Here is a 26,457-nt window from a genome sequence, read left to right as displayed (position 1 = left end):
TATATAACTCAGACCCTGCTAAAAGTAAAGAACCAACCTGTTGGGAACATTCCATGCAGATTTCCAAAATGTATTTTACTTTAGTATTAAAGAAAGAAAATAAATTTAAAAAATAATTTCATAATAAGTAGGATTAATATATTTAACAGCCATTTTAGTTACAGAAGAGAAGGTAATATAGTGCCTTGTAACTACTTTTTTTTTTTAAACCAATGTCTTTGGTAGGTAGTAAGGCATAATTATTTGATTTTCTCTTAGAAGATTTAAAGTATCTATAATAGGTACTTTTCCACTTCAGTTTAATCTCTGCCTGATTTGACAGTGCCAATTTTTTTTTTTTTTTTTGCGTTATGCAGGCCTCACTGTTGTGGCCTCTCCCATTGCGGAGCAACAGGCTCCGGACGCGCAGGCTCAGCGGCCGTGGCTCACGGGCCCAGCCGCTCCGTGGCACGTGGGATCTTCCCGGACCGGGGCACGAACCCATGTCCCCTGCATCGGCAGGCGGACTCCCAACCACTGCGCCACCAGGGAAGCCCTGCTGGATATAGTTTAAAAGATCATCTTAAAATATCAGCAATATTAATTTGTATAGTTTATAAGAAGTCTTGAAGCATAGACAAAAATGTTGCTACATTTTAATAGTTTTTTGTCAATATAGACATAACTTTTTATAACAATTTTGTGTTAAGAATAATGAGTAAACAGTGTGTTAGAAATGAACAAGTTTTTGGTATAATTCTTAGGGAGTTATCCTAAGTTTCTAAAATTTAGCACCTTAGTTACAATTAAGTCAGTCAATATTATAAAATATGAGTATTAAAGACTTCTTATTTTCATCAAAATGACTTTATCTTTTTTTTTTTCCTTTGGCCGTGCTGTGTGGCATGCAGTAATTCTTAATTCCCTGACCAGGAATCAAACCTGTAACCCCCTGCATTGGGAGTGTGGAGTCTTAACCAATGGACCACCAGGGAAGTCCCCAGAATGACTTTAAATGTTGGGAAAAGTTTACTTTTTATAACCTTATAGTTAATGAAATTGAAATTTTTTTTATCACATGCAACTATACAATTAGGAAAATATAAAGTTGGGAAATTTGATTAATTTAAAAAGTTAGTTTGGCATATCTGATAAATTGATAGATTACCACTGTCAAGTTTTATTGGTGAGTCTATTATCTATTGTGTCCTCAGATAGAGCCTTTGCAAGGATTAGTGTAAAACTGAAAAAAATACTCAGTGTTGAAAGCTTTCATTGTTGAGGTTTTTATGTAATCATTGTACTTGTGTCCAGTTTTGAATTAAAAATGCGCAGTCCAAAATCATTTCTATTATCATTTTTGGAAGATCTAGCATTAGCTTTGTTAGTTTAGCATTAGTATATGTGAAATGTTTATTTGGCTAATTTATTAAAAGATGTGTGTTAAAGCTTGATATTTGTGCAGTATTTAAATATTTAGAGTATATATGAAATAAATTCTCCAGAGTTTTATATAAAGGATTATTTAAATGCTCAAAATGATTACTTAACAATTAATCTCTAAAAAAAAGTTAATGAAAGATTCTTATTTTCATTTTCATTACGTAATAACCAAGTTTACCTTCAAATCATTCATATCAAAATTATACTAGCTTGGCATTATATAATTAAAAACAAATACAGTAATTTCAAGAGATGTACGCTTTCCACCAAATCTTTTGTCTGTTTTAATGAAGTCAGCCTGAATTATTGGTTGTACTATTAGTAACCTGGGCAAAATGGAGAACAGGTGGAGGCACAACACTTCTCCTTCAAGAGGAAATGATGTATGGATAGTTTGGGATTATAAAGAATTTCCCTTGAAACGTTTGTGTTTGGATATGGCTTCTTCAGTAGTTACAGTTTTGAAAATTTCTTTAAAGGACAATTTGGGCCTGTAGATAAAATATTTTGTTTCTGCAGAGTTAGAGCTTTCTGAGCAAATTTTACTCAGACTTGGAACCTGGGCTCAAAGAGAAACCTTCAAAGTTAAATTGTGACTGAATAGATAGTGAAAAACCATCCTGAGTATATATTAGTTTGCTAGGGCTGCCATAACAAAATACTACAGACTACAGGCTTAAACAATGGAAATGATTTTCTCACAGATATGGAGGCTGGAAGTCCAAGATCAAGGTGGCAGTAGGTTTAGTTTCTCTTGAGGTCTCTCCTTGTTTTGGAAACTGCCACCTTCTTGCTGTCTTCACATGACCTTTCCTCTGTGCATGCACATCCGAGGTGTCTCTTCCTCTTATAAGGACACCAGTTCTATTGAATAAGGCACCCACCCTTATGACTTCACTTAACCTTATTTACCTCTGTAAAGGTCCTATCGCTAAATACAGTCATATTGGAAGTTAGGGCTTCAACATAAGAATTTTGGAAAGACACAATTCAGTCCATAACACAGATGTTCACATCTCTGTTATGCACAGTTCAAGAGGGTATGAGACTGGAGACCATGGGGACATCTCTGGGCTGTAAATCTGGAGACACAAGTCTTGTCTTGCCCCTAAAGACATATATTTACATTCCAAAGGGTAAGAGTACAGGATCCTTTCCAAGGAGAATTTATTTAAATTAAGGAGGTAAGGTTTATCTTCCCTTCTCTGGAAGAGAGGAGGGCTTCCATTTAGGACTGATAACAGCTGTCCTATATAGGGCCCCAGATTCATATTTTGAGGTTCCTCATAGATAGTACTAAACCTAGTATATGTAGGCTGTTATCAGTCTGATAAGCTGTTATCAGTCTGGCTCTTATTAGTCACAGCACAGGTGAGAATTGAGAATTAGAGTATGGGAAACCAGTGTGGTTATTAAAAGTAATAATTAAATCTGTCGCTGCTCCAGAGACTGTGTACTTTCAATACAATGTGGATAAATATAACTTAACAGACATGTATTAGCTGATGTTTCTTGAAACTGAATTCTGTTTAGTTCACATTTTTTGGTTATATTATGGTCAGAGGCCTGGGGTTATGAAAACCTGTGTCTTAGAAGCCAGAGTTCAGTCTCAAGTGATTAGATGTTTCCTTTTATATTTTCTCCTAGCCTAAATGGGGCAAATTATCTAAGTAATTCAACTTAAGGTGATAATAAAAAACTCCACTCCTGTGGGTAGAGGAAATTGTAAATCTAGTAGTTCAGTAGTGAGGTATGAGCTGAGGCAAAAACTGGAAGTTATATGTGAAGAAACCAGACCCTGTAAGTCAGGAAATGAAAATTATTACAAAAGCAAAAACAACTAACTCTGGGTTAAAAAGAAAAAAGCAATGGTGAAGCCATTTCAAAATTGAACTTTTACAGTTTTTTGAACTTTTTTGTTTGCTACGTTAATAACTTCTGATAAAAGAAAAAGTCGAGTTTTTAAAAATTTTTATTTTATGTTGGCGTATAGTTGATTTACAATGTTGTGTTAGTTTCAGGTGTACAGTAAAGTGATTTAGTTATACATATGTCTATTCTTTTTCAGCTTCTTTTCCCATATAGGTTATTACAGAGTATTGAGTAGAGTTCCCTGTACTATATAGTAGGTCCTTGTTGATTATCTATCTTGTGTATAGTAGTGTGTATACGTTAATCCCAATCTCCTAATTTATCCCTCCCTCCAACCCACCTTTCCCCTTTGGTAACCATAAGTTTATTTTCTAAGTCTGTGAGTCTGTTTCTGTTCTGTAAATAAGTTCATTTGTATAACTTTTTTAGATTCCACATATAAGTGATATGTGATATTTGTCTTTCTCTGTCTGACTTACTTCACTTAGTATGATTATTTCTAGGTCCATCCATGTTACTACAAGTGACATTATTTCATTCTTTTTTATGGCTGAGTAGTATTCCATTGTATATATATGAACCACGACTTCTTTATCCATTCATCTTTCGATGGACATTTAGGTTGTTTCCATGCCTTGGCTATTGTAAATAGCGCTGCAGTGAACATTGGGGTGCATGTATCTTTTCCAAGTATGGTTTTCTCTGGATATATGCCCAGGAGTGGGATTGCTTGGTAGCTCTATTTTTAGTTTTTTAAGGAACCTGCATACTGTTTGCCATAGTGGCTGCACCAATTTACATTCCTACCAACAGTGTAGGAGGGTCCCCTTTTCTCCACACCAAAAGTAGAGTGTTTTTAAAAAATTCATTTCTTTTCAGTCCTCACATTTTTTTAAAATTGCTAATCAGATACTGCCCACGCTGAGATTGACATATACATGGATCATAAGGTATATATATAGTCGGAGAATGCAAAAGCTAAGATTTTGCAGGCTATAAGCATTGGTTTATTAGTGATGTTTTTCTTTTCTTTTTTGCCAATTTCTAATAAAATGAAATTGGAGGAGAGATCAGTTAAAGGCCTTCAGAATAGACAGGGACCAAACTAGAATAGTAATATTAAATAGGAAATGGATTCCAGTGATTGTGAAGGTGAAATGCAAGGACAGTTGGATACTATAGGAAGCAAGGACATGAACTTTTGAGTGTAGATGATGTAGGAAATGTGGATGGGGGAGCAACTTTGAAAGAGAAGGCAGTTTTAATCAGAAGATGGTAGTATGAGTGTAAATAGGGACTTCTTTCAAACATTTTTTTCCGAAGGAATTGAGACTTGAGCATTCTCTTGAGTTCAGTGAGTGAGCCAGGGAAATGAACCCATTAAGGGTGCAAAGGAGAAAGGGGGAAATTTGTAGGACAAAGTTCTGGAGAAGGCAGGATGAAGATCATAGTTTTTTTTAAAAAAATCAACATTTATTACTGTAGAAAAATCTAATGGTACACCCTCTTCATTATTCCAGTCCTGATAAAAATAAGAAAAAAAATTATGAGTTGGAATTTTGTTATCAAAACTCATACTCCTCATGGTGACTATCATAGTATTTTTTGAGGTGCTTATCAATCTAGGATTGTGCAATAGCCTTCTGATTGTTCTTCTTAGTCTCAGTTCTATGTCTGTACTCCTCACTACAGATATTATAGTGTTCTTCCAAAATTCAGTCAGAAATTATGAACTCTTTTTTAGAGTAAATTGCTTCCCCTAAGTGATAAAATCCATATTATCTTCATGAGCTTGTCACATTTTTCAACAGTCTCTGTTCACTGCATAAGCTACATACCAACCACAGTAAGAGAATTCCTGATTTCTTTTATTTGAGGTAGACAAAGTAAATCTCTGTTCTTGGCCAACAGAAGAGCACAATAAAATAAATATAGTTCTACCGCAAAGGCTAAAATTAGGGATATATATTAATATATTAAAGATTTTGTCTGTATATAATTTGCAGTGATCTGCCAGAAATTCCTTACATAGAATTAATTGCCAGATTAATGCCCTGAAGTGAAAGTAAACAGTGCATGTAAATTTAATAAGAGCTAAGGACTGTGGTGATAACCCCAGGAGGCAAACATTTCAGAGTTTTGCTACCTCACTTCCTGATTTCAGAAGCCAAGGATAGAAACTGGGGGGTTTTTGTAAGTGGTCCCATTCAATTTTTTTCCCCTTTTTCTTTGGATTCTAGGAACATTCACTTTAATATCTAGTTGATTTTTTTAAATGTAATTGTACCTAGTTAATATCAAACTTTCCTCAAAAAGTCATTATAGACACAGTTTTTGTGTCTATGGTATTGTGGGAAATTAAGGGATGGGCAGAGAATCTAAGTGTGCCTTTTTCTGCCTACCTCTCCACTCGCCTAAGCAACATATCCAGTGAGTTCTCAGAGGTCACCAGCAGTAAAAAGGAGCAGGGTTCCTTGGTGGAGCTACCCCAGGAGAATGTTAAATTGCTGGTTAATCTGCAGAAATCCTGGGGCAGGCACTGTACTTCTCACATCAATGTGGTTAGTGGGATGATGCTGAAATATTATTGAGAAGGACCTTTTGAGAAGTCTTAGAGACACCCAGGTGGCTGATATCTGGGGTACAGAAAAAAAGACTGGATGGAAAGTAGGGAGAACAGACTAGATATTTTCAACTAGGACAGTGAGAGTGGGAGCAGAAAGGAGGTAAGAGATACAGGACATTGGAAAAACAAAGGAAGCAGAATTAGGCACATAATTGCCTGTAATCTTATTTTTTCATTTATTAACTAAAGCTATTCAAAATCAATTAATATACAGAACTTTTGTTTTTACTTGAAATAGTGATTAAAGATTTTGGTTGTAGTGTATCTTTTTTTTGGATTTTCCCCAATATCATTTGGGTTGTACCATCACTGGAAATTTATAAGGATTTATGTGATTTAGCTGATTGCCTTTGTGGGAGTCAGTGTTGTTAAGTGCACAGACTGAGCCAACTGGCTGAGTTGAATCCCAGCACTACGTCCCAGCTCACCAGTTTTTGGCTGGTGACCTTGGCTACTGGCTTAATCACTCTGTAAATACTTCCTCTTTAAAACTGAGATTAATAATAGTGTCTACTTCATAAAGTTGCTATGAGGATCAAAGGTGTTAATTATGAAAAGTATTTAGGACAGCGCCTGGCACATAGTAAGCAAGATCTAAGTGTTAGCTATTGTATTTACTTTGCATTGACTATAGTACTCAGACAATACATTCCTTGAAGCAATCCTTATAATATGTGTTATTAGAATACAGCATACTCTATTTTGACTTTTAAAGGGAATATATGCATACGGTAAAACAAAACTGTTCAATATGGTAGCCACTAGCCAGTTGTGATGATTTAAATTAATCAAAATTAATAAAATTAAAAATTCAGTTCCTTAGTTGCACTAGCTACATTTCAAGCACACAATAGCCACATGTGGCTATTACCTGTGAAACTGGACAGTGCAGATACAGAACATTTCTGTCTTTGCAAAATGTTCTATTAGAGCCAGCAGATAGTGAAAGCTCCCTCCCATTCCTACCCCCAAATTCTTCCTCCCAGGGGTAATCCCTGTTACAGGTTTCTTGCATAGCTTTTCATGGTTCAGACACACAATTTTTTTTACATAAATATTATATAATTTGCACTGTACTGTGACTTATTTTTGTTTGTTTTAAAATACACTATTGATATATAATTGACATAACACTTCCTAGTTTTAGGTGTACACCATAATGATTTGATATAAGCATATATTGCAAAATGATTACCGCAATAAGTTAATATCCATGTATTGATTTTTGGACTATGTCAGCTCCCTACATTTAATCAATTAACAGATCAAAGATTTAGAGCATCTGATATTTGGCTTAGGAAGCAACAATTCAACTATAAGAAATACGCATCTTGTTATATTTGGGAGCAGGTGTAAGGAATGATCTACTTCGGTTTTCTTTCTTGTGTGGCACTGCTACCCACACTGATGTGAGTTAAGCGAGTTGAAAGTGATCATCTCCCATCAGCATGGCCAGGAATTCTGCAGCTCCTGTCTCCGTATCACAGAGAGCTCCTGCGCTGTGGGAAAACCCTGCATAAATGCTGGGGTCACTGTGAAGGTATCTCATTCTGGGTTGGGAGGCCTGCCCCCGGCCACTCCTAGGCTGCGGAGAAGGGGACCCGGCGGTCGGCTCGGACGGCTTCCCCTCCAGCCGGAGGAGCGCGAACACGTCCGCCCGCTCGCGGAGAGCGGCGCCCCCTGTCGCCTGGTCAAAGAGGCGGCGCGGGCTCGCGGGAGGCCGGGAACATGGCGGGGAGGCCCGCAGCCGCCGGTACCCCGCCGCCGGACCGGGACCGAGCGGCGCCCAATGTGGTGGCGTGGATCTCGCAATGGGCAGACGACCACCTGCGTCTCGTCCGGGTACCGCTGACCCGCCGGCCGGGCAGGTGGTGGGCGCGGGCTGCGCGGCGCGAGCCTGAGGGAGACGCGTCCTGGGGAGGCCCGGGCAGCGGACCCGCCGGGCCGGGGAGGCAGGAGGGCCGCAGGGGAGCAGCTCGAGGGCCGCCCGGTCAGGGCAGCGTGTGCGGGGCCGCGGGGGCAGTTGGGAAGGGCCGGGCAGAGACCAAAGCAGGGCACGTAACTCCATACGCCTGCGGAGAGTGGAGGAGTTCGTTTCTTTAATGCAGTGAGAGGCCATTGGAGTTCCAACAAAGGGCGGGGGCGGGGGGGAGGGGGGCTTCGGCGACTAGACGAGAGGATTGTGGTGATTCCTGTCTTTCTAACAAAGAGAGGAATAAAGAGGGCTGCCTGCTTCGTGAATGGTGTTGGAAATTGCTGATACGGAGGAGTTGGGATAAATTAATTGTTAGGGAAATCTAGGGAGCTTTTTGCACGTGTGAACTTGAGGATGCCTGTGAGACCTCTAAATGGAGATGTGTGAACTTGAAGATGGTCATTAGACTTCTAAACGTAGCTGTAGATGTTCTAGGCAACTGGAGACAGGAGTCATGTATTGAAGGGAAATCAGAACTGGGCATATAACTTTGAGAATGGGCTGCATAAATCTTGAGTAGTATTTAAAGCTTGGATAACGTCTTGGAACCAGTCAGAAAAGCTCCTGAAGAAGCCCTAGATCTGAGACCTGGGGGCCCCTCTAACATTTAGAATTTGGGGCGTGAAAAGGAGGTCAGCAAAGACTAGGAAGGAACAGACAGGGAAGAGGAGGAAAATCAGGAAAACCAGGTGTCCTGGAAGCCAAGTGAAGAGTATGTTTTCAGATGGAATGATTAACTTTGTTGAATTCTGCTGGGAAGTTGAGTAGGATCATCAGCTTTGCAAATACTTTGCAGCCAAGCAGGACAAGAGCCAGGACCATGTCTGTTTTCACTCACCAGTGCAGCTCAGTCCTTAGAGTAGTAAATACCACTTAGTAAGTGCTAGATAAATATTTGTAGCATTAATGCAATATATATATGTGAATATACACACACATATATGTTAATTGACAAGGCCTTGGTTCTTCCAGTTAAGCAGGAAGAGATGCATTGGTTATTACAAATTAAAAAATAACCTCATCAGCACTGGGGAGGAAACAGTGTTAAGTTAGCAAGCACATGGATAGTTCATTCCAAATAATCCAATCACAGAATGTACCCTTGTGTATATTTTCAACTTCATCTCTTATATGCTTAGTTGTATTTATTGAAGGAAAGCATGTTAGATTACCACTGTTGAGGGAATTACAGGATCCTTATTAATTAATTAAACTCCTTTAGGTCTGTTTCAGTTTAAACGAAGCACTTTAAAGGCATCGCTAAGTTTTTCCCAACTGTTTGCAACATGTATTTCCCAAGTGCTATATTTTAAGGTTTTGGTGATAAAGTTTTCTACCAGATACTTAAATTCTGCCTGCAGACTCAGGGTTATGGAGTTCCTATGGGCCTTGCAGAAGAAGTATTAGACTAATTCATGCATTCAGGGAACTCATGGTTAAAGCAATACGATCAATAGAGAGCAGTACCATATTATGTATATAATTACTGTGTGTGCCAGTTTGGTTGGAGAAAAAAGGGAAGATTAATGGGCAGGTGGGCAGTTAGTTTTTTTGGAAGAAGTGAACCTTTAGTTGAAGGATATGCCTTATTTGGGCAGTTAGGTACAGAGAGGATTTTTTTTTCTGCCTTCTAATTAGTACTTTCACTATTGTGAATAATAATTAGGATTAATCATTAAATCTCTTTTTGAAGAACATCAGCACCGTAATGGCCATAGCTGGAGTAATGTTACTTCTAAGAAGTGTTCGACTGGTAAGTTAAAAAAATGAAGAAGACATTACGATAAGCACCAGACAGTTAATTTTTCTCACTTCAAACGAGACAGATGATATCTCAAGCAGTGTATCATTTTGTTATTCATATTAGAAGCTTTTAAATAGTATTTTAGAACAATGAACATATTTTAAGATGTTGGTTTAAAAGTAACACATCCACAGGATTTTATGGAAAGTAATTGCACAGCCTGTACTTCCATAATCATTTTTCTTCCTGCTTAAAGAGGAATCTGAAAAGGATTTAATTTGCTAGAATGGTGTAGCCACTAAATTTGCATTTCAGATGTTGAAAACAGTCAAAAGTGTTTCCTATGGTGGTATTAAATTTAAATCGCCATTGAATTATGTCCCTTAGAACTAAATAATTTATGCTTTCATTTAGTGTATTTTTTTGCCCTTTCAATAATGTATTAATAATAGACATTGTGGAAATCCATTTGATAATTCAAGATTTACAGGTATTTTTTAATACACCTTATTGTTATCATAGGATGTAATTTCAGTGTCATGTTCAGTGTCAGTGTCATGTGTCTTCCAACTGCAATGGATATATTGCTTCTATATATATTTATTTCCTACACTTATCTCTATATGTTTTGTATTATCATTGACTATACCCCATTACTTTATCATACTATATCTTTTCCAACTGTTGCCTTTTCACCCAGACACCAATTTCAAAACTTTTGTCTCTCTTTTCCCTTCTTTTTGTTTTAGTGCCTTGCACTCATCTTTTTAAACTGAGAGGTAATTGACATACAGTGAAAGTGTAAGTTTAAGATGTACAGCATAAGGATTTGACTTACATACCTCATGAAATGGTCACCATAGTAAATTTAGTGAACATCCATCATCTCATATAGATATGAAATTAAATAAATAGAAAAAAAAATTTTTCCTTGTGTTGAGAAGTCTTAGAATTTCCTCTCTCAACCACTTTCATAGATAACTTACAGCAGTGTTCATTATATTAATCATGTTAAACATTACATCCCTAGTACTTATTTATCTTATAACTAGAAGTTTGTACCTTCCAAGTTCCCCCTTCCCCTACCCCCACCTCTCCTAACCACAAATCTGATCTCTTTTTCTTTGAGTTTGTTTTTGAAGTAAAATTGACCTACAACACTATGTTACTTCCTGTTACACAACGTACTGATTTGATATTTCAATACGTTTCAAAATGATCACCACGAGTCTAGTTACTATGTCACCATACAAAGATATTGCATAGGGCTTCCCTGGTGGCGCAGTGGTTGAGAGTCCGCCTGCCGATGCAGGGGATACGGGTTCGTGCCCCGGTCTGGGAAGATCCCACATGCCGCGGAGAGGCTGGGCCCGTGAGCCATGGCCGCTGGGCCTGTGCGTCCGGAGCCTGTGCTCCGCAATGGGGGAGGCCACAACAGTGAGAGGCCCGCGTACAGCAAAAAAAAAAAAAAAGATATTGCATAATTACTGACTAAATTCCCCATGCTGTACACTTCATACCTGTGACTCATTTATTTTGTAACTAGAAGTTTATCTCCTAGTCTTATCTCCCTTACCTATTTCTTTCCTTCCCTCACTCCCCTCCCCTCTGGCAACCACCTGTTTGTTCTCTGTATGTATGACTGTGTTTCTGTTTTGTTGCACTTGCTCATTTATTTTTCAGAGTCCACGTATAAGTGAAATCATACAGTATTTGTCTTTCTCTGTCTGACTTATTCATTTAGCATAATACCCTCTAGGTCCATCCATGTTGTTGCAAGTGGCAAGATTCCATTCTTTTTTATGGCTGAGTAATATTCCATTGTAGATATACATACCACATCTTCTTTATCCATTCATCTATCGATAGGCATTTAGGTTGCTTCCATATCTTGGCCACTGTAAATGATGCTGCAGTGAACATGTGGGTACACATATCTTTTCAAATTAGTGTTTTCATTTTCTTTGGACAAATACCCAGGAGTGGAATTGCTCGATCATATGGTAGTTGTATTTTTAATTTTTTGAGGAACCTCCATACTGTTCTGCATAGTGGCAGCACCAATTTACATTCCCACCAACAGTTCATGAGGGTTCCCTTTTCTCCACATCCTTACCAACACTTGTTATTTGATAATAGCCATTCGGACAAGTGTGAGGTGATATCTCATTGTGGTTTTGATTTGCATTTCCCTGATGATTAGTGATGTTGAGCATCTTTTCAAGTGCCTGTTGACCATCTGTATACCTTCTTTGGAAAAATGTATCTTTAGGTCTTCTGCCCATATTTTAATTGGGTTGTTTGTTTTTTTTGATGCTGAATTGTATAACTGCTGTGTATATTTTGGAAATTAAGCTCTTATTGGATATATCATTTGTAAATATCTTCTCCCATTCAGTAGGCTGCCTATTTGTTTTGTTGACAGTTTCCTTCACTGTGCAAAAGCTTTTTAGTTTGATGTCTCATTTGTTTATTTTCACTTTTGTTTCCTTTGCCTGAGGAGGCATATCCAAAAAAGTACTAATAAGACTGATGGCAAAGAGCATACTGCCTGTGTTTTATTCTAGAAGGTTTATGGTTTCAGGCCTTACGTTTAAGTCTTTAATCCATCTGGAATTTATTTTTGTGCATGGAGTGTAGTCCAGTTTCATTCTTTGACATGTAGCTGTCCGGTTTTCCCAACACCGTTTATTGAAGTGGCTGTCTTTTTTGGGGTGGAGGGGCTTGAACTCATTTTTAACCTTATATTTAATAGGCTCTTTCTTATAACACCTCCATGATTTTGTAAGTCATTCATTTTTAGCCTATGTATATTCTTCTAGAATGGAACTTTTGAAACTTTAGTTCTTTTCATTCTACATTTTTCATTTTCTTATATCTCTACATTCCATGACATATCTGTATTCTGAAGTTTCCAAAATTGCCAAAATATTAAATTATCTGATTAAGAGTTAAGGGGAAAATAGTGCTGAGGGATCATTTCTCTTGTTAGCCCTTAAAAAAACACATGAATCAATTAGAGATCATTGTAAGTTTTTCGTTATTTTTAGTATATAGTTCAGTACTTCACTTTGGTAATATTAAAAGCAGAGTGTGTTACTGTTTATTATGTTCACTTTTATTCTCACTGACTTTCATGCTTTTTTTTTTTCTCATTGACTTTCATGTCCTAATCCTGCTTATGTTAGGTACGTCATTGACTTATGCAAATTATTCAATTTTATATATATATATATATATATATATATATATATATATTTAGTTATGAGGTTATTTATTTTAGACTTAAGTTTGGTCTCTTTTTCTTAGATTTTATGGTTTTTGATAATAGTGATGGGAAGAGCAGACTAAGGAAGAGAAAAAGAACATTGGAACATTAGGGGATAAAAAACTATGTTATAGAACAGTTGGAGACGTTTAGCTAGAAATAAGAGAAACCCCAATCAGCAGTGGCTTAACCAATTAAAAAGTTGATTTTTCTCATGTCACAAGAAGTTTGGAGGTTAGAGACTGCTAGCATTGCTTTCCCAGCTCAGTAACATAGAATTTAGGTCTGTCTGATTTTCCTTGCCTTTCCTCATGGCACAGATGGCTGCTATAGCAGGCTGCTCAAGGCAGGAGGAGAGAAAAAAGGAAGGAAGGTGCCAACCGCATCTTTTCCTTTTATGCAAAAAGCAAAAACGTTCCCGGAAGCCCTCTGTAGACCTTTGCTCACATCCTTTTGTCACATGGCCACCTCTAGCTGGGGCAAGTAGGCTGGGCAAGTGGCCATTTAGCTTTTCCACCCCATACAGAGCATGTTCTCAAGGGAGAATGGGTTTGGGAATGGATGTTCCATTGATATCTTGCCACAAGGAGCCTTGATAATTCCTCTCCAGCTTTCTTTTTGGATTGCTGGTTTTCTCTCCTTCCTCTTCCCTCTGAGAGTTTATCAGTTTCTCATATTCTTTCAGTTACAGATTGACAATTCCAAATTTCGTATTTAAAAAATAAAAAAGATTATTAAGTTTGGTACTGTGCTGAGCCCTTTATATATATAATTTCATTTAATAGGTAAAATAATTCTGTGATAGAGGTATTCTTATGCCTAACTTCTATAGATGAGGAGATGATGTTCAGAGAAATAACTCTGACAAGATCATCCGGCTAGTACATGGCAGAACTGGATTTCATATGACGTCTTCCTGAATTTAAAACCCTTATTATTTTCTCTTCACTGCGATGCTTCCAGCTTTTGTCTGTTTGCCTTTAGGACACGCCCTTCACCCTCTGAAGCTTGGGCATAGCACCCTTGTTAGTAGGATCATCTTTCTGCCTGCTCCGGAGAGCAAGCTGTGTTTATCACAAACTCAGGATTTTTTTGTTGAAAGATGTCTTCCTCAGGTGTTCCTATCCTTTCCATTTTGACCCTTTAGCACTTACACTTTATATTAAACCTATTCATGTGTTGCTCTATAGTTGTATTCTGGTTTTATGCATATTGTCTTTTCCTCTTCCAGATGGTGCCTTCTGTGTCCCAGAAATGCTGCCCTGAACTTTTGGCTGTTGAGGGATTATTGGATTCCTCCCATCATGAGGTAGATGCAGTGGCATCTGCCTTTAGATGTCCTTCACATAGACTGTGAGCTTCGTGACAGTAGAACATTGGGTTCTACGTTTTTCCGTTTCCTCCTCTAGCTCTTAATAACTTCCCAAACTCCAAGCATCAAGGCACACTTTTGCCCTTTTATGTGTATCCTTTAATGAAAACACCTCAGAATTTAAAGGATGGACCTGTAGTAGTTGAGGACCTCTTTAATGTCCCTCTCTACTCCTTCTAAGTCTTGCCTTCCTTGGGCAAAATACTCTTGGTTTTCTCATCTGATGTAGTTTCCAGGCTCTTTACCATCTTTTTTCTCCTCTCTGGCTTTGTTCCAGTTCGATGAAGTCTTTTATGAAATATGACACCCAGAACAGCCTGATAGATTCCACTTAGAGCCTGATTTAGAGTATTCTCTCCCTCATCTCTCTTGTTCTGGATCCTGCTTCGAATATGTTGCTTTGGGTGGAACTTTGCAGAGGGGAGTGGTGGGGGGGCTGGGCAAAGAGGAGAGGGAGTTTGCACTTTTTGTTTTTGGCAGCCTTGTCACATTTTCACTCATTTTGAGTTCACAATTAACTAAAACCTGTAAATCTTTTCCATATATGCTACTTTATTCTCTTCTATCCTTTAGTTTGGGAGGATACAGGGGCAGACTTTTATGTTGTAGCCATTCATTCTAATTGTCAGGATCTTTTTTTTTTTTTTTTTTTTTTTTTTTTTGCGGTACGCGGGCCTCTCACTGTTGTGGCCGCTCCCGTTGCGGAGCACAGGCTCCGGACGCGCAGGCTCAGCGGCCATGGCTCACGGGCCCAGCCGCTCCGCAGCATGTGGGATCTTCCCGGACCGGGGTACGAACCCGCGTCCCCTGCATCGGCAGGCGGACTCTCAACCACTGCGCCGCCAGGGAAGCCCTGTCAGGATCTTTTTAAATACTAACTCCGACTTAGTATTCATACCCTTCCAAGCATCAGACCTGCTGATGTTCGATCCTTATGCTCTCATTCAAGTCACTGGTGATCATATTAAACAGGAGAGGATCCAGGTCAGAGCCCTGTGGCTTACTCCTAGTGTGCCCCTCCCATTGACGTTAACTCATCGGTGCTACCCTAGGGATGTCACAGAACCATACTGGGAGCCATCTATGTGGATGTTTAGCCCACATTTCTCTGTCTTTCCCATAAACTTTTCATAGACAACTTCTGTCAGGTGACTCACTCAAACTTTTCATGTGTGTTTGATTTAGGATTTCTCTTCCCTTTTGTTTATGTTCTGCATATTCCACATTCTTGAATGAATGCTGACAATACATACCTTCAGAATCTTTTTCCTCACAGTGTTTTCTCCAGAAAAAGCAGTCACCTCCTTTTTATCTAGACTCACCAGTTGTTAACATTTTGCCATGGTTGTGCTTTCTCTCTCTCCCTCAGTGAAACCATTTGAAAGCAAGTTGCAGACATGATGGAACTTGTCCCATAAGGACTTCATAGTGTACTTCCTAAGAGCAGGGATATTTTCCTACATAGTCACATTAATATCACAGCTAATAAATTTAACATTTTTGCAGTAATATCTAAAATTCAGTTCATATTCATATTTATCTTCTGAAAATATCCTTTGAAGCTGTTTTTTTTCCCAGTCTAAGGTTCAGTCCAGGATCACACACTGTATTTAGTTGTCATGTCTCTTTAGTCTCCTTTAATCTAGACTTTTATCCCACTTTATGTTAATTTTTGTCTGTCATGACACTGCCATTTTTGAAGAGCCCAAGCCACTTGTCTTAGAGAATGTCCCACAGTCTAGATTTGTGTTTCCTTGGTAGATTTAGTGTGAACAAGAAGGTGACGGTGTATACTGCTTCCTGTTGTGCCGCATCAGGAGACTCACACTGTCCGTCTGTCGTAGAACATTATCACATCTAAGATAATTAATAACCCCTTAGCATCATCTAATACCCAGACCATATTAAGAGTTCCTTGATTGTCTCAGTGGTGTCTTTTTTCAATAGATGATCTGTTCAAATCAGGATTCAAATGGTCCGTATATTGCGTTTGTTTGTTATATCTCTTATGACTCATTTACTTTATAACAGTCTAGAACCCCACCCCCATTTTTTCCCCTTTACGCCATTGATTTGTTAGAGTAACCAAGTCATTTATCCCATTTTTAACGTTCCACATTCTGGATTTGTCTGCTACAATATTTTTCTTGTTTGAAACAATTTTTTTTAATGTTTAGACCAACTTTACTATCTTAGGAAGTGGGGTACTCACTTATCCTTCTGCCTGTATGAGGCTCTCACCCAGCCATGATTATGAATTAAACTTTTCTCTATAGTACTGTTAATATGGAAGACACAGGTATAAAATGTTGACTAACTCCAAGGTGTTAGGTATTTAAATAAATTCCTAATGTTGGCCTTTTGGGAGGGGCCTTTTTCTCCTATGAGATAAAAAATAAGGAAAAAAACCTTGTTGATTAGTAGTCAAATTTAACTTGCCTCAGTTTTGGTTAGGTTCTCCCAGCAGTGCCTGCATGAATAGATGGTACATCTATAGTATAGGATAGTGACTATTTAGTCAGATTTGTGTGGTGCCATGTTCAGACTCACTGCTTTTTGATGGATTGTGTCATATTTCGAGGATGTAAGCTTTTAGAAGTTAGGAGTCTGTTTAATGTTCTCTGTATAGTAGCTTGAAATAGTAAAATAATGACTATAGATTTCTAAATAATGTTCCCATAAACACTTTCTGTTAAATCTTATTAAAATTTTAATATAAAATTAAGAACCAAATTAAAAATTTTCAGTGGTTATATCTTCTTTAAAATGTTTAGAGAATTTGACATGCTTAATTTTAATATGAAAATGGTAATAAAATGTTATATTTTTCTCCTTGTAAATCAACAGACATCAAAATTCACAAGTTCTTCAGATATTCCAGTAGAATTTATAAGAAGGAATGTTAAACTACGAGGACGACTACGCCGAATAACTGAGAATGGTTTAGAGATTGAACATATTCCCATTACTTTACCTATTATATCTTCATGGAGAAGTAAGTAAGGTGCAAAAATAATAACACTAAATAACTATTTTAATGTTCCTTTATTAGAAGTTATTTTAAAAATAGCCAAAAAAAGTCATTTTAATTTTTAGTAATGCTCCATTGTCTATGAGGGAAAGTCCAAATTCTTGACTTACATACAGGAACTATTTAATTTGGCTCTAGATTTCTTTTCTTCCTTCCCTCCTTTTCTCATTCAACCACTCAGTGGTTCATTCAGGCATTCAAGCATTTATTCCACAAATATTGATCACATGTTATGTTCTAGGTCCTACGCTAGCCGTACGTGCGGAGTGAAATAAACAAGACCATTCCACCCCTTGGAGCTTATAGTACAGGTGGAAGATGGGCAACAGACAAATGAGAAATTGTCCTAAGAGCTATGAAGAAGAGGATCAGGGTATAGGATGAGAATTATTGGAGGTTGTATGAAGGGCGAACCTACATATATAGTGGTCAGAGAAGGCCTCACTGAGGAGTTGCCATTTAATCAGATACCCAAAGAATGGGAGGGGGCTGGCTAGGAAGAATATACGCAGGGATGAGTTGCCTCTTTTGGTAAGCACATGAAGGCTCGTCTGGCTGGGGCATAGGGAAGAAGGGGACAAGAGACACCAAAGGAGGCTGGAGAGCTGGGCAGAGTCCATAGCTTTGCTGCTGCAATTCCCATTTCTCCCTGCTTCATGGCAAAGCCCCCAGCCACACAGACATGCCTGCTGCTTCCATGTGTTCTCATGCCCTGGGCATAGTTCTTTGCCCAGAGTGACTTGGCTCCTGTGGATTCTTTAGGATCTAGCTCAAATGTCAGCTCTTCTGTGAAGCTCTCCTTAACTCCCAAGCAGAATTAGCCTCTTTCTTTCCTATCCCCCAAGCAATTTATACACACTACAATTAAAGTACTGAAACACATTTTCCTGTAATTATGTATCTAGGTTTATATCCTTCTATTAAACTGTGAGCCCCTGGTGGGCAGGGAACTTTTCTTATCTATCTCATTATTCACAGTCCCTAGAAAAATAGTTGTTAGCCAACAGAGACTTGGCAAAATTTGTCAAATGAATTAACTGAGTTATATTTAAAGATCTTCTTAATATTATTTTACTGTTTTGAAGAAAGGGATTCTTATTTCTTTAGCCTCAGATGAATGAATATCACTCTGTTCAATTAGATAGGGCTGCAAGGGAATAAGATTAATTTTTTTTCCCCAAACATACCTGACATGATTGACTTCTTTAACAAATCAAACAGTATTGTTCCCTAAAGAAAGGTACCTGAGATGTTTATTTGGCCATTTAATGGCCATTTAATGGCCGTTTCAGCTCTAAGCATGGTTTATACTTCATAAGTCCTCTACCCTCTCAGTTGTTGTAATAATGCTACAGTAATTTAAATCTCTCCTGTCTGAAATAGTGATGATTCTTTAGTGCTTAGACAGCAAGGTCATCACTTGTGATTGTCCAGGCTGTACGTCGCACAACTCCAGGGATGGTATTCAGTGGGAATCTGCCCCGGAAGTCAAGCAGTGCCACAGCACTCTAATTGCCATATACACATATTGTTATTAATGGGTTTCACATCAAATAAAAATGTTTATCAGGTTGGTACAAACAATCAAAATTTTAGAGCTGAAAGGAAACTTACTTTTCTCCCCCACTTATTTAAATATTTTCTATAGAAGTTAAAGGCCATGTATGAAGCCATCTACCTAACAGTTGATAAAATCAAAGGTAGAAAACAGATTTTCTGCTACCCAGTCCACAACTTTATGTATAGAAATGCAAAAGTTAAAGAAACAGACATGTCTTATTCGTCCCAACAGATGATAACCAGTACAAATGTAACGGTAGTATTAATACTTTTTGTAACTGACATAAATTGTTGGTGTTAAAGAGATCATTTTGCATTTTCATTAGTTAAACCTATTTACTTATAAAATGGTTGTAGAACTAGAAGGTTGCTTTCCAAGCACTATTTTGAATGATATAATGAGATATATAATGATATAATGAGATATAATAAAAAGCATAATCTTTTTCATTTAAAAATAGCTGTTAATTGAAAGCTCCTTATGTTCCTTTCACTATTTTTACTACCTGGCCTGTAGGATAGAGATGGACTTATTTTTAAAAAATTTTTTAATTAATTTATTGTTTTGGCTGCGTTGGTCTTTGTTGCTGCACGCAGGCTTTCTTTAGTTGTGGCGAGCAGGGGCTACTCTTCATTGCGGTATGCGGGCTTCTCATTGCGGTGGCTTCTCTTGTTGCGGAGCACAGGCTCTAGGTGCGCGGGCTTCAGTAGTTGCAGCACATGGGCTCAGTAGTTGTGGCACATGGGCCCTAGAGCATGTGGGCTTCAGTAGTTGTGGTACGTGGGCTCAATAGTTGCAGCACGTGGGCTCTGGGGAGTGTGGGCTTCAGTAGTTGTGGTGCGCAGGCTCAGTAGTTATGGCGCACGGGCTTAGTTGCTCTGCGGCATGTGCGATCTTCCTGGGCCAGGGATCGAACCCGTGTCCCCTGCATTGGCAGGCGGATTCTTAACCACTGTGCCACCAGGGAAGTCCCAGGGATGGACTTTTGATTTTATTGTAAGGAGGGCTAGGATTCAGGCTCCCCAAATTAAGGCCATTCTAGCCAAAAAGATTTAGCTCAGAAAACTACATCAGAGTAGAGTCTGTGTAGTGTAGTAGAATGTGTATTGGCGTGGAGAGCTTGTGTTCTATTTCTAGTTTTGGCTTATGGTTTCCACCACCATCAAAGAAGAGAATTATAATATTTCCAAGACTCCTTCCTCATGACTATTCTGTGATATCCCTTCCTTCTATGATCTTATCTTTGGTGTGTATGATGAGGAGGCAAACACACACAAAGCTGAAAATTTTTACGAAGCGGAACTCTTAGGACACTTCATTTCTTCAATAAATGTTTACTGAATGCCTGCTGTTTTGTCACAGTCTCAGTATATAGTGGCAAACAATGGATGTGATCCTACAGTAGTCACAAAACCTGCAGTCTAGTGAGGATATTACTCAAAGCTTCTCCTATCCCGGATGGTAAAAAGTAATCTTTTTGACGTATGTGATACTCTTGTCTTGTGAAATTGTCCATTGTCATGAATTTACTTGTAATGTTTTCTAAATTGAGGGTATAAATCAGTTGTTTTTCTATCATGTACTATCTTTATAAAAACCTTAAGAATATTTAGTCATGAAGTTTCCAACCCATCTGATGGAACAGAAATATAACAAACTCCTTAGTGGTGATTTGCTTCCGTATTCATCTTATGTCTGCAGTTTTTTCCAGGTGCCCATGGTCTTTCCCTTACTTGACATACTCACTTCCTACTCCTCCTCCTGCCTCTCTGTTCATTCTGCAAAACCCAAGTCCTGCTCTTGGGCTCTTCCACTGGAGCCCATGTTGCTGCCCCCTTATAACCTTTGGCATCATCTGTGTCATCCAATCCAGTATGAAATAGGCTTTTTTAAAATATGTGCATGAAAGATTTGTTGAAGAGCTGGTAAGATAGAGGGATTCACTCAAAGCTAAAATTAGACATCATAAGCATTAAAAGTGGCATCTCCTTTTTCAAGAAAACCTCAACTGTTTGGGCAAAAATATATGATGGATATAACTAACCTTATTCAGTAGATTAGTTCTTGGAAGATTTATTTTTAAATTTTTATTGGGCGCATCATATTTTAAATGCTTAGTGGGGAATTGCTAATTTTAAAGGAATCCCAGTGACCTTTTGTGAAGTGAAGAATTAGGACATTAATACTTAAGGTTGATAGTGTTGACTTAGATTCATGTTGTTGGTCCCCAAAATTTTGGTCTTAAGGACTAGAGGGTGCTTTATTGGAAGATAGCTGGTGTTGATGGCAGCATTAAAGGACTGAAGAGAGACCTCAGAATCTTCAGGCTTCCCTTAACTCATTATGTACCAATGATTTGAATTCATCTAGTCTTTATTATATGTTCTGCCTTAATCTAATTTGTGTATTTACTGTGTCACAGATTTTTCTAAGGACATAATCCTACTTACACCTTTTGATACTTCTCTAACTGAAACCCTAGGACAGGTTTCAAGAGCCCATGCCCTAAAGAAAATGTTTTTCTCTCATCAAATAATATTGTGGCAAGCTTCTAGGATATCTTCCTGAACTCAAGTATTACTTTTTCCCTAGCAATTAAATGAACTTAACTTTATACTTTCAGCTACTTGTATAAGAGTTTAACATATGTTAAATGTATAATTTCTTTCAAAAAAAGTCATTAAGATTTTTTTTTGTCAGCCATTATCCTTTATGGAAAGTTATAAACTTTTTCTGCAATAAAATCCTGTTATTAAAGTTCAATTGGTTAAAATTTTATCAAGAGTTTGCCCAGACTTTCTTATCACTATGTTACTTGGATAATAAATTGATAAAATACTGTCAGGAAGTCAGTTTTGTAAAATGTATATAAAAACAATAATGTTGATATTAATATTTATTGAGATGGGAAAATATCCTCAGTACATTAAGTGAAAACGCAGTTTATACAGTCCTATTGGTCGTAGGAGCTTATATTATTGAACGACATATCTTGTAGCATTACGTGTATGTGTGCAGAGAAATAAATCTGGCAGATTTTTTTAAAAAAGGTAAATTGGTTAAACCCCACATCCTGTTCTGGTGCTTACTGAAATGAGTTTTTGAAATTTCCATCTGTTACATACTTGTATTGTTTTAAAAGACAAGTTGACTATAGAAATGAATGGATCTATATCTAGAGAGTCTGGGTATTTATAAATAAACATAATATATCCAGTTGTTTTTTGGAGCCCAAATGACTTTGGAATTTGCTTTTGCAACGTGGTATTAAAGCTAAAACTCTCTTCTACCTAACCCTTTTAGAAGAGCCGTGTGGTGCTTTGCTGGTTAAGTTGGCTGGAGTAGAACTCACTGAAACTGGGAAGGTGTGGTTACAAAAAGAGCTAAAACCTTCCCAAGTAGTATGGTTCCAACTTCTTGGAAAGGAGAATTCAGCACTCTTTTGCTACCTTTTAGTGAATAAGGTAAGTAGTGTGAAGAAATAACTAGCAATATTTTATTCTTATTATTTAATGCATAAACTCGTCATTAATCAGAACCTTGAATATATAATGAGACTGAATTTTTTTGTCTTTTTAAAGTACTACTCACAGTGATTATGTATAGAGAACTAGATGTTTCATATATAAATTTTGCTATAAAATTTGTTTATTATAGAAAAAATTATGTTTATATGTTTATTATAGAAAAAATAGAAAATTAAGAAAAAGTAAAAAAACTTCGAATTATTATTGACTCTGGACATTGCCAGTTTAAGGAGTATCTTATACATTTATTTATGGACATTATATCACACTTGTTATTATAAACCACTTGTTGAGCACAACTTGTCAACTGGAAATTACAGAGCAAGGGTGTTTTCTGAAGGTAAATATTGCTCATTCTGGTCCAATACCTTGTAGATAGGTATGCCTTAACATATAAGTCTTTGAACTCTAAAAACATTGAGCATATTTAATACTACTGGGCATATTTAAATTGAGCCTATTTAAATACTATTCATGATCAGTAGTCAGTCATCTGAAGACATTGCCTCAGAGTTTCCTTACCTTTATGACTGGCTATTAGCCATTCTGTAACTGTGGATGCCTTAGAGCTTCATTACTGTTGCCCTGTCACTGTCTTGAGTCCTTCGATGTGCCTTCTTCCAAATTTCTTTTGGTGGACAATTACTGAAAAAAGAACATGGAAAAATAAAATAGTTGAAATGTTATTATAACAGGATTAAGGGTAATTTTTCTTATTTTTAAAGTTCCTTATTATATAACAAACAAGAATAATCTGAAGAGAAAAATAACCTCACATTAAAGTGATTAGAATTGTAACCATTTTAATTATTAAAAGCTTTTTGAATTATTAATAGAACACCTAATGAAATCCATTAATTTTTGCATGTCCAGATCACATTCAGTTCTTTCAAAATAAGAATTATCCAATACCGATTGGTTGAAGCATCTTACACTTGACTAAGTTGATAATACAAAAGTATATAAAAGATCCCAAAGGCCTTACAAAAATATTAACTTCTCTTTTCAATTGAGGAGTATATATTATTTATCCTCAAAACCCCTCTATGGAATTTTTTTTTTTTTTTTTTTTTTTGTGGTACGTGGGCCTCTCACTGTTGTGGCCTTTCCCGTTGCGGAGCACAGGCTCTGGAAGCGCAGACTCAGCGGCCATGGCTCACGGGCCTAACCGCTCTGCGGCATGTGGGATCTTCCCAGACCAGGGCTCGAACCCGTGTCCCCTGAATCGGCGGGTGGACTCTCAACCACTGCGCCACCAGGGAAGCCCTGGAATCATTTTATTCTCATTTACAGGGGGGACTCTGGGTAACCAAGTGAAAGAACCAGTATTCAAGCCCAGCTCTTCCTGGCTCCTGAGCCCACACTTCACTTTATCTGTCTTTACCTTATACGCTTTCCTAGAAGGTGACCAAATTATGCTTTATGCATATTTTGGTAATTTACTTCTGTTGAATTTTACTGTAGTGTGAGGCTGAATTTTAATTATTTTTATTTTGGTTCAGCTCATTAAATTTAAAACAAATATGATAATCCCTTTAAAACTGTATTTCTTAGCCACTTATCATCATGTACCAAAAGTTACTGCATTTAAAGGAACAAAAGGTTACTTTATTCCTTTATATAGTCTTAGAAAATGTTTCCTACTTTAAACTTTTAGTTTTCACATTAAAAAAATTTAACTGTGAATTACTTGTCTAATGAAGCTATAAAATTACTAATACTTTGTTAAAATTAATCTTGCTAAGCAGGATCTCCTTTACACTGTAAATTAGCGAGAAAAAAAAATCGCATTTATCTGGTTTCATTAGGCAGTGAGGTATGAATGAAATTTCCTGAAGGGTGAAGATTCAAGGGCCAGGACTATTTTTATGTTCATTATTTTATGGGACATCTTTTAAAAATGTATTTACATGCCAGTGCCTTCCTCAACACTGGAATTCTGAACCTAAATTAACAGTTTAGTGATGATTCATTTCATTTTGCGTTTGTCTACTTTTTAGTTTCGTTACTTTTCTTTAGTTTCTCTTTTGCTGTGGCCTCCTGTCATTTTACCTATCTGGTGTGTGCTCCATTTCCCCTGCAAACGACAACAATAAAACCAAAAAACCCTTTTTGTGCTTTATTGCTTCTGCACATTTTTGGGTAGGAGACCAGTGAGCCCGTGGAGAACTATATGTTATAAAAGAGTGAATTGTCTTTGAGCAATGGTCTCTTCTAGTAATGAAATTCTTGGATTTAGCATTAACTGTTTTAAGCTCTTAAGGACCCTTTTGAATTTATACTTTTGACTTTTATTTGGAGGACTCAAGTTGCAGAATGACTGATGTTAAAGTAAATAAAGTGTTATAGATATGCTAGTAACTTTATTAAATAATTGGCTTGTGTTATTTTTTTATTCAAGGGTAGATTTTTTAGTGTGAGTCTGAATGAAGAAATTTTGAGAAGAGGCCTTGGCAAAACTGTTCTCGTTAAAGGGCTAAATTATGATTCTGAAATCTATTGGAGAATTCACAGAAACTTACTTAAAGCTGAATTAATAGCCTTAAAAAAAGGAGAAGGAATATGGAAGGAAGAATCTGAAAAAGAAAGTTATTTGGAAAAATTCAAAGGCTCCTGGAGAGAAATATGGAAAAAAGACAGTTATTTTAAAAAAATTGGATCAGATTTCAACTTGAAAAAAGAAAGTTATTATGACAAATTTAGAAGGACTTATGAAACATGGAAAGAAAACATGAATAACTACTCCTTAATACTGAAGTTCAGAGAACTTCTGAGTCGCATACACTTTCGTAGAAAAGGATGAAATATTCCAAGAGATCTGGAGGTGACCTACTCCAAAAAGAATAAAATATAATGGATATTTTTCATTGAGTTGGAATGGGAAATTCCCCCAAATGATCAAAGTTGCATTCTAATGTATTTAAATATTTAAGAGATGATTCTTATAAATGTAATATCAGAATAATTTAAATAAATTGTGATTAATGTAATATCCTTTTAGGAAAAATGAAACGCTCTATAAAAAGTTATCAGGTTGAGGGTGATATACATGTAGTGATAATATAAGAAGAGGGAGTTTAACTATTGGCCATTGTATTATTTTAGTCATTTTGGGCAGCCATATTTAACTTTTGTTTAAGGAGAGTATTTGTTTACTTTTGATTACTTATAATAAAGGGACTCTTTATGCATCACGTCTGAGGCTGCTCTTTTCTCTCCACTGCTTTATAACTGCTTGTGAATTTGAGGCAGAGCTACAAGAGAAGGTCACTTAGACCATTTTCTACTAGTAAAGAGTGGCTTATTTCTACCTGTTGTTAGATGAGGGGGATAATCCTGAGGACAAAATCATGAATGAGCCGAGGATGGCAGCACACAGGATAAAAAGAATAGGGATGCCTTCTGACATTGTCGAGCCCCTAAGGGCTTGAACTCTCTTGCCTCCCAGTTTCTTATTACGTGAGATAGTAAATTTCTTTATTTTTAAAGCCAGGTTTAGTTGGTTTGAGGATGTGATATACACACATACTTGCTGCTAAAATCCTCCTGACAGTATAAGCTTCTTTCACAACACCAGCAATAATCCACCCACAATGTCTCCAGAAGTTTTTCTTTTTTTATAATTATTTTATTTTAATTAATTAATTAATTAATTAATTAATTAATTTATGGCTGCGTCGGGTCTTAGTTGCAGCACATGGACTCTTTCTTGCAGTGTGCAGGCTTCTTTCTAGTTGAGGTGCGCGGGCTCAGTAGTTGTGGTACGTGGGCTTAGTTCCCTTGCAGCATGTGGGATCTTAGTTCCCTGACCAGAGATTGAACGTGTGTCCCCTGCATTGGAAGGCAGATTCTTTACCACTGGACCATCAGGGAAGTCCCTCCAGAAGTTTTTCTTTTTTTCTTTTTTTTTTTTTTTTTTTTGCGTTATGCAGGCCTCTCACTGCTGTGGCCTCTCCCGTTGCGGAGCACAGGCTCTGGACGCGCAGGCTCAGCGGCCATGGCTCACGGGCCCAGCCGCTCCGCGGCATGTGGGATCTTCCTGGACCGGGGCACGAACCC

General features: G+C 37.4%; 2 protein-coding genes across 3 annotated transcripts in view; both read left to right on the top strand.

The window, feature by feature from the left end:
- Nucleotides 1-17,206, top strand: part of SLC33A1 (solute carrier family 33 member 1) — a 43,127-nt gene extending 25,921 nt beyond the window's left edge. Inside the window, exon 7 of the mRNA XM_060099054.1 lies at nt 17,127-17,206. The gene's annotated coding sequence lies outside the window, so the exon portion shown is untranslated. The remainder of the gene's footprint in view (nt 1-17,126) is intronic.
- On the top strand, nt 7,625-25,581 carry C5H3orf33 (chromosome 5 C3orf33 homolog). Of its 2 annotated transcripts, none has more exons than XM_060099057.1 (5): nt 7,625-7,762; nt 9,589-9,648; nt 17,127-17,274; nt 22,175-22,335; nt 24,800-25,581. In XM_060099057.1, exons 1-5 carry the CDS (start codon nt 7,649-7,651, stop codon nt 25,199-25,201), a joined length of 885 nt encoding a protein of 294 aa, XP_059955040.1. In that variant the 5' UTR covers nt 7,625-7,648; the 3' UTR covers nt 25,202-25,581. The 2 variants fall into 2 exon arrangements, with proteins under 2 accessions (XP_059955040.1, XP_059955041.1); XM_060099058.1 differs by having other exon boundaries at nt 7,646-7,788.
- The last annotated feature ends 876 nt before the right edge of the window (nt 25,582-26,457 follow it).

The sequence above is a fragment of the Mesoplodon densirostris genome, chromosome 5 (genome assembly GCF_025265405.1).
Source record: "Mesoplodon densirostris isolate mMesDen1 chromosome 5, mMesDen1 primary haplotype, whole genome shotgun sequence".
In the NCBI taxonomy this organism is placed as follows: Eukaryota; Metazoa; Chordata; class Mammalia; order Artiodactyla; family Ziphiidae; genus Mesoplodon; species Mesoplodon densirostris.
The sequence above is the reverse complement of the archived record's forward strand: the minus strand, read 5'-3'. Positions and strand labels throughout refer to the sequence as shown.